This window comes from Colletotrichum acutatum (genome assembly GCF_030867785.1).
Source record: "Colletotrichum acutatum strain CBS 112980 chromosome Unknown BDZ83scaffold_5, whole genome shotgun sequence".
NCBI lineage: Eukaryota > Fungi > Ascomycota > Sordariomycetes > Glomerellales > Glomerellaceae > Colletotrichum > Colletotrichum acutatum.
In genome coordinates, this window is record NW_026848999.1 from 319,992 (window position 1) to 339,037 (window position 19,046).

The window sequence follows — 19,046 nt, forward strand, 5'->3', positions numbered from 1 at the left end:
TGAGAGAAAGAGAGCGCAAAGAATCGGTCAGAGCAGCAGCAGCAGCAACACGACCGAGGTTTGGACGGCACGTGGACGGTCAGCAAGAGACGAACGAGAAGACAGAGAAGAAGGTCATCCGACTAGATATATCGGCAAGCGACGGTCACGAACCTCAGATCATGGACGGCACAATGATCAGCGGACGTCAGTACTACGAGATACCGCCTGCGGGCCAAGCGATCACGACTTCCTACAAATGCAACCGACGGTTCGATCCCGACTACGGACTCAACTACGGGCACCACAGCTACGCTATCGAACAGAAAGACTACCGGGCGGCCCGGGCAGTCTCTGGCAGTGGCCTTGGGCCAGCGGGTGCAAGGCAATCGCTGTCGGCGCTGGACGACAAACGTGCCAACGAAATTCGACATGGCGTCTACGCACACGTTTTCCTCGATGTCAAAAATAGCAGCAAATCAGAAGCTCCGTAAGTCTCTCTTTTCTAGTAGTTGGCCCCATCTTTCAGTTTTCAACACTATCGACGACTGCATTTTCCCCATCGTTCTACACCACTGGTTCCACGTACTGGTTCCTCTACTGCGTCGTTGATTCGCTCGCCTGCTTGTTCTACTGCTTCTTGTCGCGCGCCTTTTTTTCCGTTTAATCACTTTTCTTTGCATAGTTCCGCCTGGCCTCGTATTCACTGTTGCATTTTTTTTTCTTAATTCACGCGATCCGTCACCTGCTGCGTCTGAAATTTCGTTCTTGCACGGCTCGACAGGAGACGGCGCGAGCATTGGGCTGTACTCGCTCGTTTTGGTTCATCCCATTTTGCCGTTTCTACATCAACCTTGCCATATTCTTTGGCTGCCTCTGCCACTTCGGAATTGTTCTACTTCTGCCCACATTAAGAACAGCGATGACGCCTCGACCCACGGCTCGCGAGTGGGAGTCGCGTCGTTCGACTGACAAAAATGCTAAACGGGGGTAGAGCCCCACGCCTCATTTATTATCGATCCCGAGCCTTTCTTTCCAAGTGGATCCGGACCCAACGGAGGCTGCTTTGGGAAGTGTACTCTAGACGTGGAAATCCGAGATCTTTGCTCTAGTGTCTATAGCTCTTGACACGGCGGGCACGCTTTTGGCAAGGCCGGCAGATACGGATAGGCACTCGGGCTACGGCCTACTGCAGGAGAAGCCAGCCCGACTGAACAAGCCACTTTTTGCGATGCCGTCAAGTTCTTCCGGTTGGTTTGTCCTCAAGATTACGTTCCCACGAGATCCTCCTGCCCAGGCTGGGCGGGGCGGAGACAGAGTTACTTGTCACTTCTGAGATGGGAAATGCATCGACGCACGAAATGGGAGCTCGGATTACTCTGTACCCACGACTTTCCTCTTCCACGTTTTCCCCTGCCATGACCCCTGCATCTCGTCTCCAGCTTCAGTTGAGCGTTGCGGATCCCATGATCGAATGATGGTGCTTTCATCCTTGCGTCGTTATCAAGATTCACCTCCCCTCTCCTTGTTTCGCGGATTCTCAAACACGGCTTTGGAGGCTTCAATGTAACTCTTCAGGATGGACGGCTTGCGGCTTGCCATCTGCGGGAACCATCACAACGGGGCCCGGCAGAACGGAGTGCCTAGAGACCGCCAGGAGCTTGTCCTAATTTCCACCAGGAATAGTGGCGCGCGTCTCTGCCAGTTGCAAAGCAAGGCAGAATTGCGCTGCTACCCGCCAAGCGGCAACGCCACGAGACAAGATTTGCTTCTCTGCCTCTTTCTGTCCCTCTTCGCGCCGCACGTAGTGTAAGCCCTAGCGCAAGTGCTAAAGCAGGGAGTTCTTGTCATCGCGCCCACGTTGCTGGGTTGCGCGACTCGGCTAGTTCGTTACTGCGTATCTGCACTGCGTATCCGTAGTCGCCTCCCAACATCGCAGCCTTGGGAGCTCCTAGTCCTAAGTCCTCGGTAGCTCGAGATACGGCTGATGAGTGTTTCCCCTTCGAGGCGGGTCAACAAGGGCCAAGGGTCAGGGGGGATTTTCGAGGAAGGACGACCCCCAAATCGCTCCCTCACCCCCCAGACAATGGGATGGGCGACCACTCATCAGACTCCATCTGGATAGGATCATCAGAGCGAGCGCCGGTCCGGGCACAGCCCACGCACCTCTCTGCCCGCGCAAGCCTCTGTCGAATCCAGGGTGCACTTGCAGATTGCCCAGCGGTAGCCTCGTTGGTGTGTGCCGGTGCCGTTCTTTGCGTGTCCTTTTTTGGCTCCGGGGTCTAATTTTCTTCTCTCTCTTTTTCCTTTTCTTTCCTCCGATTCTCTTGTATTAAACTTGACAGAACCCCCCCGTCACGTCACGTTGGCGCTTTTCGCTCTTTTGTTTCTGGGATTTGCTTGTTTGCCGACTTCCTGTTCCATTCTTGGCTTGGAACTTTGCCCGCTGCCGAATTCCGTTTGCCGGATGATCCCTGAAGTACCTCCGTACTAACACGACCTGTCTCTTCTCCATAGCAACCCGAGACCTCTTCAACACAAGAGGCGAGCTTCTGCTGCACCTGCTGCTTCCAATTACATCCTCCATGATGGTAACCGTCTGAGAGTCCCTGGTCGTTTCGCTCCGCGTCCAGCTATCGCCGCCTCCGTTTCCGTCCCGTCGTCTCCGCTCATGACCGCTAGCCACGGACCTGCTCCGGCGTACTTCGGCGCTCCAGAATTGTACCACCATAAGGGTGAACAGCAACAGTCTACCATGGCCACGATGGCTACAACAGAGCCCGCGCGCTCAAGTCCGCGCATCGCTCGGGTGCCATACGCCTTGCAGACGGCTCCTTTAGATTCGAAGCTCATTTGCGAATCACTGCCTACCACAGCTCTCAACAGGCCGAGGAAACTTTCCCAAACATCCACCATCACCGTCACGAGCATCAACAGCCCGAGGGAAAGCTTTGAGACACGATCCAGAAGCTCGTCGTACAGCAGCCACAGGACAAGCATCGATTCGAGTCCCACCATGTGGAGGCCCGATTACATGTACTCGAGGCCCAGTCAGACGTCTGTCTTTAGAAAAAAGGCGAAGCCTGGGGAAATCTTTGCGAAGCTGCCCGGAGAAGTTTTGGAGTTGATCCTGGGCGAGCTCAGGAAGCTGCATCTCGAAAAGCCTACGGAAAGCTGCGCGACATGTTGGATGAGGGATGTCTGCTCGGTTACTCTTACAGCGAGAAAATGGTGCAAGTTTGCGCGAGTGGCATTGTGAGACTCCTACCCTTCGCCACGATCTCGCCATCTTACTAACAACGTATCTCAGGTATGAGGATATTCAACTCATAGGAGCTGATTCGGCATCTCAAAAGAAGCGACACAAAGTCACGTTCGGCTCGCGCATGATGCTCCTCAGACGGACACTGAGAGCGAACTCGTATCTCGCCGGACTCGTCCACACTCTCAAGGTCCCAAGCCCCCCTACCGGGGTCTTGCTGGAGGACTATCATAATCAAGTCGCCGCGCTGATCATGGCATGTCCTAATTTTGAGCGCCTAATCGGCCTCCACCCCCACTATAACCACTCGTACAGCAAGCTCTTGCACGCGCTTTCGTCGCGTAAGCGCCTCAAGCACATGGATTGGATCGTCGAGCCTTCACCCTTTCAGCGACAACACCGATTCAAGTCAAGCTCGGCTAGCAATGTCGCCGCGATGACCCAGGCAGCCTACGATGCTTCCGTCACACCCGGCGACCTGCAACCACACCAGAGTGCGGCATTCCTCGATTTTCACGTCGACTGGGCCCATCTCACGACTTTGTCGATTCACTGCCTCCCCGGCGCAACTCTTACTCCGGATAACCTCATCAGCTCAGCACTGATGCACCTAACGTCTCTGCAGCACCTTTACCTATCATGGATGCCGGTGACCGCCTTTAATGACAGCACTCTGCTTTCACTCCCTCCCTTGCGTACACTATCACTCACCCACGTACCGGGTGTCACCAGCAGTGGTATTTCTGCCTTGGCCACCCTCCCAACGAGCCAGGCGATCCAGAAACTGACTCTGCGCCACACGAACCTCGATTCCCTGCCCGCCTTGGCCCGCATCTTTTCCAACTTTATCCACCTCGAGTCTTTTACTCTCGTCCAAACCTTGGCGCCCACGCTCCCGGAGGACACATTCATATGGCTCATGCCATACCTCGCCTCCTCGTCTCTTCGTAAACTTCATTGGGACATCACGAGCAACACGACCCACGCCAACGCCGCCGACTCCATCCTCGCCCGCAGTATCGCCGCCGACGGCTTCCCCACCCTACGCAGTCTCCGCAGCCCCAATGACCCCGAGGGCATCTTTCAAGCCCTCTGCCGGCCGCAGGAGAGGATGGACAGCGCCAGCGATCGCTTCCGCGGTCCCAACGGACCCGCCCGGAGCTCCTCGTTCCCCACCCCCAACACGACCTACAGCCCCGTCTCGCCGACAAAACCGTCCCGCTCGCCCACAGCCCCGGCGTCCCCTGTCATGAGCGATACTCCTCGCGAATGCACCAATCTCCACGTAGCCCGCCTCGCGGCGCAGGCCCGCCTCGAAGCCGCGCGCGCAGCGCTTCCGCGGTTTTTCCTGAACGTTATTGACGAGGATGGCACGGTGCTGGAGAAGTATGGGCTTGCGGCTTTCATCGGCACGGTAGAGAGCCGCATCACGTATAACCTGCGTCCCGACCCGGGCGCCAAGGATGAGCGCGGCGGGCTGGTTGAGATAGCGGACCTGACGGCGGACAACGGCGAGGAGGTCGCCGTTGGGCGGGAAGGCTGCCAGGGGCGGTGGAACGTGTCTTCGACCGTCTCGGACAAGAAGGATCGGGAGAGATGGTGGCACACTGAGAGAGGCCGCTGGCAACAACCGGAGCTTGCGTGAAGTGCGGATCAGCCTCGCGATGAGCTACACATTTTATTTCCTTGAATGTCTCGATGAAACGGCCAACTTTATGATATCCAGATTGTGGCAGGGGTACGGGGGAATTGGATCGAGATGCCTCAAAGATACCAAACGAAACAGCAGGAAAAGATACATATGTAACGTACATAATGTTTATAATGGTATTCATAACTAAATGGTAACGATGGGCGAGTGGAAGAAAGAGGAGGATGTACATAGAAATGGAAACATTCAGGTTTGTAGTACAATGCCACAGACGATTTAATATCCACAGTGAATTAGGTTGTTTTATTGAGCCGTCAAGTTTCCCAAAAGACATGATTTTTGAGACAAGATATGAGAAGGGCCGTGGGTTCCACTGTGTCCAGTGTGCGTACGTACCCTTCCAGAGCCAAACCCGCTCAGTCCAAAGAGACGCAAAGGCATGTATCGAGACAGTGGTTTCCAGACTTTCACTAAGGTGCGAAACACCTCTCAACGCAGAAGGCGAAGCGATTCTTGCACTGCCCCAAAAGAAAAAAAGGAAAACACCGTGCTGCTGTTGCCTGAGCACTCTTATCTTGATTTACCTTGCCTTACGTGAGGCGAGATGGGGTCGTGGTTGCTGACTGCTCAAAGCTGAGTTTCCTTGGGTTTCGCTGCCTTCATACGAAAGTCAGCACGCTGGAGATGAGGACCCAAGCGCCGATTAAAACGTCCAGGGGGAGCCTGCCCGGTTGCAGCAGCCACCAACCCCGCCCCCACCACCTGTTCTCCCACCTCACCCCCCGTTAAGTAAGGTGTGACTGCCTGCCTATCGGTGATTCCCCCTCTACAATCGGTAAGCTGCCCGCCCGCCCGTACGCCGCCCGTCCACCCCACCTGACCTCTGTCCAACTTCATGCTTCCGTCAGCCAGCCTTAGACGACAGCTTGTTGATTGTACATCATTTGGATAACACCCACGAACCAGCCGTTCAGAGCGGGCCAATATCTTCGTCGTAACTCATTTTCTGGACGTATCAAGGATCTTCTTAGGCCGCGCTCGATCTTTGCGCTGCGACCACGGCGGTTGAACATCCACCCCCTGCTGCTCAGTGACCGCTTCTCGGGGGCTTGCGGTGCTACGCTCAGCATCTTGTCTCATTTTTCCGGTATCCAGCTGGCTTCATCCTGGTCAACATACTGATATCCGGATCTCAAGTGAACTAAGCCAAGGTCAAGATATCAGGAACTGGGGACCGAGGAAGAGATTGGGAAAAGGCCCACAACTGTTCGTAAAGTCTACTGTGAACGGCGGGGCGAACTTGCGCAGGTGCCTAGGCAGCATCCGCCAAACCGACACGGCAACACGACAGTACAATACACATCAGTAGACGAGACTACCAAGACTTGCGAGAAAGAAAAGAGAGCAAGAAACAACAATGTCAAAAGACAAGACACTTCGCATCTTTTGCTTCGGCGACTCGCTGACGGCCGGGTACTCGTCCTACGGCGCCGTCTACCACCCGTACTCCATCGCGCTCACAAAGCTGCTCGCCGTGTACCTGCCCGACACGCAAATCGTGGTGACGGACAACGGTATGCCCGGAGATGTCGTTTCGCAGGGAGCCTTCGCGCAGCGTTTTGATAGCGAGAGTTCGTACTTCTGCCTTTCCATTATCATTCAATGTTCTATCACGACTTCCTCACCTCTCCTCTCATTTCATCTCATCTGCCCGGCTTGCTGCAGATGAAGGACTTACTAATCTCATGTTCTAGCGAGCCAAGCACAATATGACTGGGTAATCATACTGGGAGGCACAAAGTAGGTTCAACATACACGTAGATTCCCCTGAAATTCGCCTCATACTAACAAAATGTACCAGCGACCTTGCATTCAACGTGCCGCCAGATAGGATATTTGACTCTCTCCGGGGAGTATACGACTCCGCCATTGCCAAGGGTAGCAAGGTTCTTGCCTTGACAGTCCCCGAATGTGCAACCAAGAGTGAGAAGCTGGATGCCCGCCGGCGTCAGCTCAACAACGCCATCCTCACCCATCAATCACCAAATTAGTATGTCCTTCCCCTCACACGTGTTCCCTCATTCCATTGCCCCCATCGTATCTTTCCGTGTTCAGGACAGAATCACACAGCAAACGTACTAATCACCAAACACCCAGCCACGCCTTTGACCTCAACCCAAGGATCCCATTTCACGCCCTCACCGATCGGGAGTGCAAAAGGTACTGGGACGACGGCCTGCACCTGACACCAGCGGGCTACGACTGGATGGGCACGCACATTGCCGAGGCCCTCCGTGACGTTGTAGAGCTCGAGCGGAATCCCCAGTCTAAGAGAGCGCGTAGGGCGCGGCGTAACGCCGAGGAGCAAATCTCCTTTGACGAGGAGGACGGCGATCCACACTCGCTCAGCGAGGGTTACGTGGTCGTGCGGATGAGAGACTTGAACTAGATACCTTTTTTTTCTTTCAATGCGAATATTGTTTCTAAACCCATGGTTCATCCGTCGTCCTCTCTTATTCAGCCTAACTCCTATCTACTACGTAAGTCGGGCTACGTGACTGCACCATGCTGACGTGCTTCTCTTCGTTTGTGATATGCAGTGCGCTCTCTGTCGATCGCATGAATCCCTAAAAACGCCAGTGTTTAACCCCCCCCCCTTTTACAACGCCGGTAATGTGTGTGAGTGTGTGTAAAGTTCAGTCCCGTCATAGTGATTCATCTCAAATGACCAAGTTGGCTTCCACGAATTCCTGAATAGCTGTTAGTAGATGGTTCATCAAAGACCATCCTGAAACGTAGGGGATAAACTCACGGGAAACTGTTTTTGCAGAGAATTGGTCACGTTCTCAACCTCCTCGGCCACGCTTTGCACATTCGCATCCCACCTCCGCATCTCCTTGCCGACCACAACCTCGGCGCGTCCGCTGCCCTTCTTCCCAGACGCCTCGCCGCCCTCGAACCAAATCACCTCGTCGAGCTGGTCGATCCGGCCGAGAAGCCGGCCCTGTTCAATCATGCGCGCCGTCGTCTCCTCGGCCTTTTCGGCGTCCAGGCCGAGCAGGGAGCCGAGCGCCTCGAAGCCAATGTTACGGTACAACCTCGACGCGCCGAGCAGGTTGTGCTCGACGACGGCTTTCGCCAGTACGGTGGACCCGTCGGCCGTGGTGGCGAGCTGGTGCGGCTGCAGGCCCTGCGCGAACTTGTCCACCTCCTCCGGGGCGAGCAGACGGTCGAAGAACATTTTTTCCAGCATGCCGTGCTCGTCGAGACCTGCCGACCGCTCGTCCTTGTACAGCCGGCCCAGGGCGCGGCTCCGCATGGGACCGGCGGGGGCGAGGATGGCGCACTTTACGGCCATGCCGAGGGTATGCAGACGCTCCTCCTCTGCGATGGCGGGGCTGACGCTGATCTCGTGGTAGCGGCCGCTGGCGCCGAGGAAGTCGCGCTGGGAGTCGAGGATGCGTGCCATGGAGAGCTTGAAGTGGAGGTCGAGATCGCGGTCCTGGACGGTGTGCATGATGTTCTTGAGCTTGTTGACGTACGTCTCGGCGGCGGTGGTGTCGTCAACCTCGAGGTAGTTGCGGGCGATGCGGACCCAGACGCGGGCTTTATCGTCGTTTGTGACTTTGCGCTGGGAGCCGTCGAGGGGGATCTCGGCGAGGACGTTGGCGGCGTCGAGGAAGTCTTCGGCGCTCTCGTGAGCCTCGGCGACGAGCTCGCGGACGGCGGCGGCCTGGTCGAGGAAGGAGGAGGGTTGGGTGGCGAGCTGGGCGAGGGTGTGGTTGCCGACGGCGATCCAGAGGTCGTCGTTTTGGAGGGCGCGGAGGGCGGCGACGAAGGAGGCCAGGAGGGAGCGGGTTGAGACGATGCCGAGGGAGGCGGCAAAAATAGCGTCGAGGACGGCGTTGAGGTCGGACGCGGCTGTCGGAGGGGACGAGAGGGTCTTGATATCGGCGATGATGGACTCGTAGGCTGGGGCCTTGTTGCCGGAGGCCGATTCGGCTTGGGCGAGCCGCTCGGCGACCTTTTGCGAGGGCGCCATGGTTTCGATGTGTGCTGATGTGTGTATGTCGACCTGTGCGTGATCTGTTGGTGTGAAGTGTGATCTTGGTAGTGGTGCGGTGGGATGCGGGTGAGTATCTGAGCTTGTGCTTCTCAACGTTGATGGTTGATCGTGAAGCCGTGGAGCTGCAGGAGCTGTGGTGAGCTCTTGGATGGTTGTCATTGATAGAGTTAGGCAGGCATGGTGGGGTAAGAGCTTTGAGGGGCCGTTGGAGGGGCGCCCCGGTGCAGGGGCCCACGGGCCAAGGTTCCGGAGCACTCGATTCGATATGCTTCAAAAGGCATCATAAGTTTTCCATGCCGTTCATATTATGCGATGTTGAGTGTAAACAAGATGGGAGTCAGATATTGAAGACCCTTGGTCTGAAATAGCACAAATTGAAGTTATCATGACACTCACGACTGCCCGCGAAGTATGATTTGGAGACTTCTGCAATCTGCCTATTGTGCTGCAGATGAGGTACTCACCAAGTTCTTTTCCTGTGCCTTGGTACATAACTGGTTCATCTATATAGGGAAGTAAGTCAGAGACGGTCTAATGGGCAACACAAGTCAAAGGGCAGCTGGTCATTGCTCTTTGACCGTTTACAATGCAGGGAACTTGACTGGTCAGCACACTTCACACATCATGAGCAAAAGAAAGTCGATCACTAAATGCAAAGCACGTATATCCATTTGCCCATATTTCAACGCAGTAACTAGTCTTTTCACAAGCTGAGCCTACTGCAATCGTTCAACGCAGCGGTGTTCTCTCCGGAAACCTCTGTAGTGTACTACGTATGACACCGCAAAATTTCCCAATAAGAATTACCATAATAAGCAAATAATTGCAGTCCCTGTATTCGGTGAACCATCGGAAACTAGGAGATTTGGTTTCCTGATGTTAACGTGCTATTTTAGATACCATGACTTTGGAGGCGGAACATTTTTTTTGCAGGTCGGGGTTTTTGGGCGGTCGGGAATTTTTGCCAAACGTGACTTGGTGCCTTTCCCGTCGATTTTGTCCAGTCAATTTCGCGAAGCAGGGATGAGTGGGGGTTTGAGCAGAGTTATGCAATCATTAAAATTTATGAACACCGGGTATTGTACAATATCGGCCCATCATCGGCTGATGATGACCAGCGAGCCCTTCTCATCTCAGATGTACGCCTTCTTCTCTCTCTCTCCTTCATTTTTTTTCTTCCTCCATATTTTATATAGACAAGTCCACCATCTTGTTGGAAATGTTTGAGAGAAGACTCATCGCTTCCCCAGCTAGTGCTGCAGAACAATCGGCTTCCCAGCTTCCCAATTATTCAGGCTCTCCTGGATATTAACCCAGTACCGGAGATTCACCGCCTCCCTCTTGGCCGTCTCGATATCGTCGTTCCGGAACGCCGTCTCGAGCACCTCCTCGCTCGCGCGTATCCTCTCATCATTAGCCTCTCTCTGGCCCTCGAGCTCGCTCTCGGCCGTCGCCTCCTCAATTTCCTCGCGCGCCTCGAGCACCACCATCAGCAGCTCCGGGTCCTCGACTTTCAGCGTCTCGTCGTTGGCCACGTCGACGCCGCGGAGCGAGAGGAGGTACTGCGCGCGCAGAAGCGGGTTCGACAGCGTCTTGTACGCCTCGTTGATCCGCGCCGACGTCGCCTCCGCCCGCGTCTTGAGCTCCGCCGGGTGCATATCCGGGTGGGCCTTGGCCTGCAGCCGTAGGAACTCGCGGCGAAGGGCGCGCTGGTCGATGGGGAAGTGGCCCTTGGGCGGCGGGCCGTCGGGGAGGGTGATGGGGAAGAAGTCGTAGTGCGTCTTGGGGATGGTGCTGTCGGGCGTGCTTGAGGAGGCGGCTGGTTCGCTGTCTGGTGTCGCTGTCGCCGGCCGGGATAGCGGAACGGTCCCGGACATCCACCGCTTTTGGCTGGGAACTGTGGATGAGACTCCAGAAGCCCATCGTGCATGTGTTGTGACTAAAGGACTGCTGGCGGTGGCCATGGCTACTGCGCCGGATGGCCGGGCCATTGTCGCTTGTCGCCGGCATCTCGCGCATAGGCGAGATGCGTCTCGTACGCCGGTCTGGATTGATGTGCGCATGTTGCTTGTGAACGTAACGTAGGTAATTGATCTTTGATTCTGGTGTATGCGAGTCGTGATCAAAGCTCAAGTAGCTGGTTCTATGCGATCATGAGAGTCGTCGCTGAAGTGTTGTTCGACGAAATTTCCGTACTGCTTTCTGGGGGACGGATTTGGATGACGTCCCCGTAAAATCATTGCCGCGCCAAAGCGAAGCGAAGCGTCTAGCGCCGAGAGCCGCCCCGATATCTAAGTCCGAAGTCGGGGCATGTTCGGGGTTTCTTTTGCGCGCTCGCGGTATTCTCTCCACTGGGGTGCGCCCCACTTGCAAAGTCCAGTGGTATCCCGGTCCACTACTCCAGCAACTCCAAAGCCTCTCCACAGAACGCTTGACCAAAAAGTGCCCTGTGATTCGACGACTGAGTGGCTCCCCTACTGCCCCCAACCCCAGATCAAGCCCCCCACGGGCCTGGTCTCCGACACCAGACGTACGGGGTAATTCCCGCCGAATGGTTGGCGACTTATTACGATGATGTTCCCGCTCTGTCAGTTGTTGAGATTCTTCTCCATGTTTCCCTAGGCTGTACTACTTGTAGAGCTCCAAATTGCTACCAAGATGTCCAAGATATTCACTGCTGAAGAAGGTCGGTTTGCTGTGCTTCCCTTGCTGCGATGCTCTCGAGTCAATGCTGATACAATTCTCACAGTGGCTAAGCACAACTCACCTGACAGTTGTTGGGTGGTGCTCTACGGCAAAGTGTACGACGTGACCGAATTCCTCCCTTCACACCCCGGCGGCTCCAAGATCATCGTAAAGCTTTCCGGCAAAGATGCGACAGAAGAGTACGACCCTATACACCCGCCGGGTATCCTTGAGGAGAACCTCAAGCCCGAGAACTGCCTAGGCACCGTAGACCCCGAGTCACTGGCGCTGCTACAACCTCAAGCCGCGAAGGCGGAATCTGATAAACCCAAGGAGGGCCCGCCCAGGCTCGAGACGCTGCTCAACCTCGACGAGATTGAGGAGGCTGCTACAAAAATTATTCCCAAGAAGGCGTGGGCATACTACTTCTCGGCCTCTGACGACCTTTGGACCAAGAGCAACAACGGTCATGTATACAGGCAGATCCTGCTGCGGCCTCGCGTCTTCGTCGACTGTACGAAAGTTGACACCTCCACAACTCTGCTCGGCAGCCACGTAGGACTTCCGTTGTTTGTGGCGCCGGCTGCCATGGCAAGACTTGCCCACCCTGACGGTGAGCGAGGTATTGCGAGAGCAGCGGCCAAGTTCAATGCGATGCAGTGCGTTTCGAATAACGCGTCCATGACCCCGGAACAGATCATTGAGGGTTCCCCTGAAGGCCAAGTCTTTGGATGGCAGCTCTATGTGCAAAATGATAGGACCAAGAGCGAGGCCATGTTGAAGCGCATCAACGCTATGAAGGACCGCTACAAGTACATCACCTTGACGTTAGATGCACCGTGGCCTGGCAAGCGTGAGCTCGACGAGAAGCAGCAATTTGAGGGATCTTTCGAAGTCGAGTCCGAGTCAAACTCAAAGACGGAAGAGGCGAAGCGGCCAGGCGGTGGAGGTGTTGGACAGCAGCTATTCTTCGGCACGGCAGCAGACCTGGAGTGGAAGACGACGTTGCCGTGGCTGGCCCAGCACACTGATCTGCCCATCGTGCTGAAGGGGTTGCAGACGCACGAGGATGCTTACCTGGCGGCCCAGTACGCGCCGCAGGTGAAGGCCATCATTCTCTCCAACCACGGCGGTCGTGCTCTCGATACGGCGCCTCCCGCCGTTCACACGCTTCTGGAGATCCGCAAGTACTGCCCCGAGGTCTTTGACAAGATCGAGGTCTGGGTCGACGGCGGCATCAAGCGCGGTACCGATATTGTCAAGGCTCTCTGCCTGGGTGCGAAGGCTGTGGGCATTGGTCGCGCTGCTCTGTTTGGTCTCGGTGCCGGGGGTCAAGCGGGTGTCGAACGGACATACGAAAGTAAGTCTTGGAGTGGGAGCCGTGTCATGGCGAACGAGTCGCTAACCTTTCGCCCAGTCCTGAAAGCCGAGATGGAGACATGCATGAGGCTGCTTGGAGCAAAGAGCATCAGCGATCTAGGACCCAAATTTGTAAGCGGCAACACCACAATAGCCAAGATTCAAGACTGTTGTGAGACGTCGGATGCTAACGAGTGCCGCAGATCAACACCCGCGCTGTGGAGAGAGATCTCTACGACGGCGAGTCTGGCATCGAGAATAGAGTTAGCCTATGGGTGAAGTCGAAGCTCTAGTGCGGATGTTCTCCATGACAGGGAAACAGCTGAAGCGAGCTGATCTGACGTTGTGCTGTAAAACGGGAAAAATTGTTGGGCCAACGTGGGGTAAATGGCATCATTTGGTCACGAAGCCGAGCGTTTGCATGAAGTCCTTACTACGAGGGTGTTATATGCCTCATGCTCGTAGCAGGATATGCCTGGATCTTTCAGGGCGTTGGGATGAGATACTAAAGGGACAAGAGCGGTCAAGGTTAGCTATCGCGGAATGCATGGCCGACATCAGGTACACCACAACATTGCGGTTCCGCAGTCTCGCTCAGTCTGAGTAGGCTTTGTAGAGTCATACATCATCAGTATAGTATAGAAGCAAGCTGAGGGTTCTGGATTTCTCACGAAATTTAGGCTTCGGATGTCAGCCAGTGTCATCATTGTCATCCTGTCACTGGCCGGTCTGAGATGTCCTGAAACGAAACCCATGGATTATTGTACTCCATAATGGAGCTTCCTTTGAATTTTTTGGGGATTTCTCGATCCGACGAAGTTTCTCTCATTCGTCGTCCCGAGTCCCGAGAGGCAGAATCCCGGTTGAGAATGTACCACGGTGGTGGGTAGGCAGTGATGTGCCGCAACTTTCTCGGTCAGAAAACGTCAGGCGGAGCGGAGCGACTCGAGACGAATTACGTCGACATCGTGTCTGATAGGCCAGGGACCGTGGTGAAGAAAAGAGAACGGCCCGGTGTAGGGTGGTTGGGGAGGTAGCGTGGTGTGCGTGGTGGTGTGTCTCGTCGTGTGAGGACTCCTCTTTACACTATACTGCGTAACCCATACACTTTGAAGCTTCCATTTCCCCGCTAAGGCCGGTCAAGGCATAACAGGGATTGTTGTCTCTCACCTCTTTTCGTTAGCTGCCGGTGGTAAGTCTGTATGTTTGTGAAGAATAGTCTTGGTCGGATCGGGGCATCCAGCCACAATTACGATGGGCAAAGTTCCCTCCATGACGAGCCATTGGGGTCCCCGCGGGGGTGTCAATGAGGGGATGGGCAGAAAGACAATTGTCTTTTTCTTCCATGCATTTCGGCGCCTACTGTATAGAGTATAAAGGTTCGGCCGCGTGGGATGTTATTGTTTCTGTTCATCATGACCCTTGCGTCCTGATGATGTACTCCGTACTGTCAAGGTGGCACAAGCTTCTCACCCAAAATATGCTTGGCTGACTCAATCGGCCGAATGTTACATTGGGGCGAGACCAAAAAACTCAAAAATGGTACTGCCTATCCGTACAGAAAGTCAAGGTTGATAGGAAGGCTTGGTTGTTGTCGAAACGAAGTGAGGTAGTGTAAAAGCTGTGTCCAACAACAGCTCTCCGTGAAACCATTTGTAATAATGGCGGCAGACAATATGGGACACGGAGCAACATGACCATCCAATGCTGAGCTTCCTTCGGGTCCGCGAGATATCCGTAGCTGTTTGAATTGGTAACTTCCAAGGTGGTGTATGATTTCCGGTGGGTAAAAAGTCGTTTGGGAAGGACGCCCCACAGTGGCTCCTAACCTAAGGTACCTAAGCTCTGAACTTCTGAAGTGCCCGACTCCACCAATTTGTGTACTCCGTAAGGAAGGCGGGGGCTCTCCAGGTTCCCCCTCAGTAACGGGCGCTTTCTGAGTGGCTCCCCAGGTAGCTAAGATTCTGCTAGTGTAAGTCCCCGTCCCCGCTCCTACCCGAAAAATGCCCAGACTCTGGGGGATGCTGGGGGAGGAATGAGTGGGACATTGGCAGGGCGAATGGAAGGCGCGTGGGCAAGGCGAGAGCGGGACGTCGACCTCTTTCTTGCCTTCCTAGTGGGAACATCAGGTACCTCAGGCAAGCACAGCTGCACGACGAGGAACCTTAGGCTCAGGTAGCTCACGAGGGCAAAAGGGCAAGAGGGCGAGGCAAAGGTCCTTCCGTATCTCCAAATGTCAATCATTGGCCTTCTACGTCAAATCTCCGAGCCAATTCATCCTGGCACGTCTGGCTCGACCAATCCTGGCTCATCATCTGCCCATTTTGGCCGTTTACAGCTGCAGCTCCTTTCCGCGCCGCACTGCCTCCGGTTCCTTTTTTTCTTCTCCCTCTCTCTATGTTTGTTCAGCTCCTCCATGAAAACTCTGACACTTTGTGACCATGTGATTGTCGACTTCGCCGCGCTACCGATTCTGTCGTTTTCGCGCATGTTGAAGCCAAGACTCGGTGAGATTCTCATCAAAGTCAGACCGACAAACCCCCAGTATGCAGTTTGCGAACCTCCATTGGCCCTTCGTATTTCCTTACGGATACGCCCAAGAGGTTCGCCAGTGGCGCATAACGAGAGAACGAACGCCATCAGCCTCATGGTCATGTTACTTTGATTGGGCAGCGGGGGATACCCTCTCGAACGCAAGAAGCCCGCCGAGGGGGCCTCCTAGTGGGCGGCATCGGCACTCTTGAATCTCTGGAGTTGACAACGTCCACTGGTTTACTCGCCTCCACCTTGACACTTGTCTCATCGAGAGCACCACGGCGTAGAGGACCGTTGCGTTCTTGGCTATTCACCATTTCATTCGAGGCTACCAAATCCCAGCCAGTCCATCGTCACTTGCCTCCCAACATGATCTGGCTTTTCTCGCAACGGCTGGACCGCGTCTACGGCTCACTTCGTATCCGTTGCCCCTTCACTTGCACAGGTTTAATCTCATCAATACCCCTGCAGCATGGGCGGGCAAGCCACGCAGGTCGGTATATTGCGCCGTGGTAACGCAGAAGGGGAACCTGTGTGAACACCCAGTCACACGCAACCACACGACATCACTTTCATATGCTCAATCTTGTTCACGAGATGCCGAGGGACCGCACTCCGCTGGCCCAGCGGGATTGCAACTCTGGTGTTAGCGGGCAAGGGGTCCCCCTACCTCTTCCTCGACACACAATGCGGGGCACCCGCTTAGGTAGGAAGATGGTGTCGACCTTGTTGCTCGGCATGCCACCCAATCTGGCAACGCTGCCCCGGCCTGCCCTTGTAATTCGACCTCCCCTCCATCGCAGATTCGGACGTCAAAGATTCGACCTGGCATATTCTTCTGTGTTGGTCTGCGGATAGCCTGCCATCTGACTGGCCGATCCGTTCTTTCTCGTTACGCACTCTAGCCATGTATCCGTTCGATAGGCACGTTCGACCCATACACACCAACGCTTAACGGACCACATGCTGCGACCTTGCTTGCACTTACACACGATGCTTGCTCCACGCCCCAGGTACCGCAGGTCCGCAGCACATCCAACCTACACTACCCTGCCTACCCTACCGAGTCGAGCTGGGTTAGTCGATGGGTCAGTAAGGAAGGGGAAGGGTTACATACCTGATGTGGACATGGAGATCTCGAGCTATCGCTGCCGTGTGATGCATAGGGTGCCTACTATTCCCTGGCATCCCCAGCTTTTACCCCAGAAAGCATCTCTCTCGATCTTTGTACTTAAACACCCTCGGTCCCACTCGATTACTCGATTGCCTGACATCCTAGACAAAAACTGTTGGGCTGTCATCGACATCGACGTTCGACGGACAGTTTCCTCCTATCTTTCCCTCACTTACGTACACATACACTCCCACATACATCGGGAACTCCCGGAAGTGAAGGATAACTTTACAGCTATATCACACGACATAACACGCATAACGAAGCAGTTCGGACAACATGAGTAAACACGATATCTCCCACTCTGAGAATGCTGTCGGCGGTGGTGCTGCATACGGCGGTGGCAAGAGGAAGACATGTATGAGACATTGTGCAAGGTTCTGGTGGCTCTACCTGATTGGTAGCGTCTTAGGAATCCTTCTCGTTGTTCTACTCATGTAAGTTTAACATCCTCTCCAGTGTGATCGGATTCCCAATGTTCTAACGCGAAACTCAGTATCTTTGTTGCCGTACCAAAGATTGCACAAAAAAAGCTCGATGATGCCGAGCTCACAGTTGACGGAATCATTGTCTCTCAGACAACACCCACTACATACAACATGGCTATCAACTCGACACTGAGGTCAGACGGCTCAGTCAAGGCTACGATCGAGGGTTTCGACGGCAAAATGTACCTGACGGATCTCCCTGGAAAAGTTGCCTTCGTGAACCTCACGTTCCCCGAGACGAAATCAGTCAAGCTACAGGCCGTCAACATTAGCCAGCCCATCGACATCCAAAACATGACCGCCTTCACCAACTTCAACACCTGGCTTCAAAACAACGAGTCTGTTAGAGTTACCGTCTATGGCAAAACTTTTGTCAAGGTCAATGGCATTGCCAGGCGTTACGAGGTCACTTTCCAGAACACGATGACTTTGAAGGGTGAGTTCCGCCGCCACTAAACTAATCTCCAGGTTGCGTCAATGATGCATTTGGCTGACGAAACCTAGGTCTGAATGGCTTCAAGGGCCTTAATGTCACGGATAACACCATCTCTCTCACACCGGACGCTCAGGGTGACAACTTCAAGGGTCACGTCTCGATTCCCAACCCTTCCGTTCTTACACTGGAAATTGTACGGTTATGCAACTTCTCTCACAAGAATAAATACTAACATTAAGGTTCTCAGGGAAACGCCTCCTTTGCCAACCTTTTGGACGGCCAGGACATTGGTACCGTCTACCTCGACAACCTCCTACTCCGTCCAGGCATCAACAACGTCACCATGCGTGCCAATATTTCTCAAGCCCCCGTCCTTGCCGCCATGCAGAAAAAGCCCGCCTGCGAAAACGGTATCATTCCCTTCAGCCTTCGCGGCAAGAACGTCACCAGCAATGGCCAGAGACTGTCTTACTTTTCCGATGCTCTCTCGTCTGGCGAGGTTGTTACGGATATCAATATCGGTGAATCGCTGAAGAGGTCTCTGAATATCACGTTCGCCTGCACTAGCTAGATTCTCAAGCGATTTTGCTAAATCTGCCACGGACTGAACGAAAAGGGGGCACACTATTTGCGCACTGAGTAGCGAGTATGGGTGGCAAGATTGACAATTTTGCACGAATATGAGAGTATTAATCAGTGTTATTATGTTACTTGGAAAGCCTTTGCGACCCGGAGGGTGCGTTGAGAGCGATGGACCGGATACCTTTGCGGTGGTGATGATCTAGCGAGCCTAGATACCTATGACGGCGTAGAGCCGCATGACAGCTGGAATATGATACCTCAATACCTGACTCTATTGCCGGCGCTGATCACAGCGCGACTCAAACAGAGGTCACATACGATGTCACGATAACCTTCAATTGACAGCGTCGCAAACTCGCACTCTGTTTTTTTAAGATTCGACGTCATTCCCTTTCATCCCTACGACTTCCAGCCTCAACTCTGACGGAATAGAAAAAGTGACGCATCTACCACACACAAACCTGTCGTCCCAAGTAAAGCAAAACCCCATCCATCCCCTTTTTTCTTCTCTCTCGGTCCGTGTCCCAGAACTCGACCATCTGACGGCAAATGACGATTTTCGCAGCACACCCTTTCAAAACGCACGAGCGCACAACATCTCTGCCGGGGCAGTCATCATCTAAATCAAGGGTATCAATCGTGATGAAGTTTTCCCTGGTGCTTTGAGCTACGTAGTATTCCTCCAGATCACTTTACTACCTCTGTAGTCTAAACCCCCGCATCGAACTTGCTGCCGGGCGCGGGGGCGCCACATCAGAGATCCGATAACCGTCGTCAATCCCACGTGCTGAAGATCCCGACCAACGTTGACGCGCGCCTCGGCTCCCCA

At 54.4% G+C, this 19,046-nt stretch overlaps 6 protein-coding genes across 6 annotated transcripts; 4 read left to right on the forward strand and 2 right to left on the reverse strand.

The window, feature by feature from the left end:
* Nucleotides 1-2,458: 2,458 nt before the first annotated feature.
* BDZ83DRAFT_334726 (uncharacterized protein) lies at nt 2,459-5,001 on the forward strand. The gene is made up of 2 exons (XM_060502438.1): nt 2,459-3,234; nt 3,290-5,001. Exons 1-2 carry the CDS (start codon nt 2,651-2,653, stop codon nt 4,884-4,886), a joined length of 2,181 nt encoding a protein of 726 aa, XP_060370829.1. The 5' UTR covers nt 2,459-2,650; the 3' UTR covers nt 4,887-5,001.
* Nucleotides 5,002-6,309: 1,308 nt separating this feature from the next.
* Nucleotides 6,310-7,341, forward strand: BDZ83DRAFT_747096 (GDSL-like Lipase/Acylhydrolase; the record flags this gene model as incomplete). Its single annotated transcript, XM_060513376.1, has 4 exons — nt 6,310-6,523; nt 6,647-6,692; nt 6,754-6,942; nt 7,050-7,341. The coding sequence occupies 4 exons, from the start codon at nt 6,310-6,312 to the stop codon at nt 7,339-7,341; spliced, it is 741 nt and encodes a 246-aa protein (XP_060370830.1).
* Nucleotides 7,342-7,370: 29 nt separating this feature from the next.
* On the reverse strand, nt 7,371-9,104 carry BDZ83DRAFT_600589 (PCI domain-containing protein). The gene is made up of 2 exons (XM_060507043.1): nt 7,705-9,104; nt 7,371-7,642 (listed from the first exon to the last, which is right to left on the reverse strand). Exons 1-2 carry the CDS (start codon nt 8,932-8,934, stop codon nt 7,613-7,615), a joined length of 1,260 nt encoding a protein of 419 aa, XP_060370831.1. The 5' UTR covers nt 8,935-9,104; the 3' UTR covers nt 7,371-7,612.
* Nucleotides 9,105-10,208: 1,104 nt separating this feature from the next.
* On the reverse strand, nt 10,209-10,949 carry BDZ83DRAFT_747098 (Fe-S protein assembly co-chaperone HscB; the record flags this gene model as incomplete). Its single annotated transcript, XM_060513377.1, has 1 exon — nt 10,209-10,949. The coding sequence occupies one exon, from the start codon at nt 10,947-10,949 to the stop codon at nt 10,209-10,211; it is 741 nt and encodes a 246-aa protein (XP_060370832.1).
* A 370-nt stretch (nt 10,950-11,319) lies between these two features.
* On the forward strand, nt 11,320-13,427 carry BDZ83DRAFT_334832 (FMN-dependent dehydrogenase). Its single transcript, XM_060502439.1, has 4 exons — nt 11,320-11,644; nt 11,708-13,003; nt 13,061-13,134; nt 13,206-13,427. The coding sequence occupies exons 1-4, from the start codon at nt 11,617-11,619 to the stop codon at nt 13,293-13,295; spliced, it is 1,488 nt and encodes a 495-aa protein (XP_060370833.1). The 5' UTR covers nt 11,320-11,616; the 3' UTR covers nt 13,296-13,427.
* Nucleotides 13,428-16,990: 3,563 nt separating this feature from the next.
* BDZ83DRAFT_646674 (uncharacterized protein) lies at nt 16,991-18,206 on the forward strand (the record flags this gene model as incomplete). Its single annotated transcript, XM_060509995.1, has 4 exons — nt 16,991-17,148; nt 17,208-17,635; nt 17,704-17,828; nt 17,883-18,206. 4 exons carry the CDS (start codon nt 16,991-16,993, stop codon nt 18,204-18,206), a joined length of 1,035 nt encoding a protein of 344 aa, XP_060370834.1.
* Between the last annotated feature and the right edge of the window lie 840 nt (nt 18,207-19,046).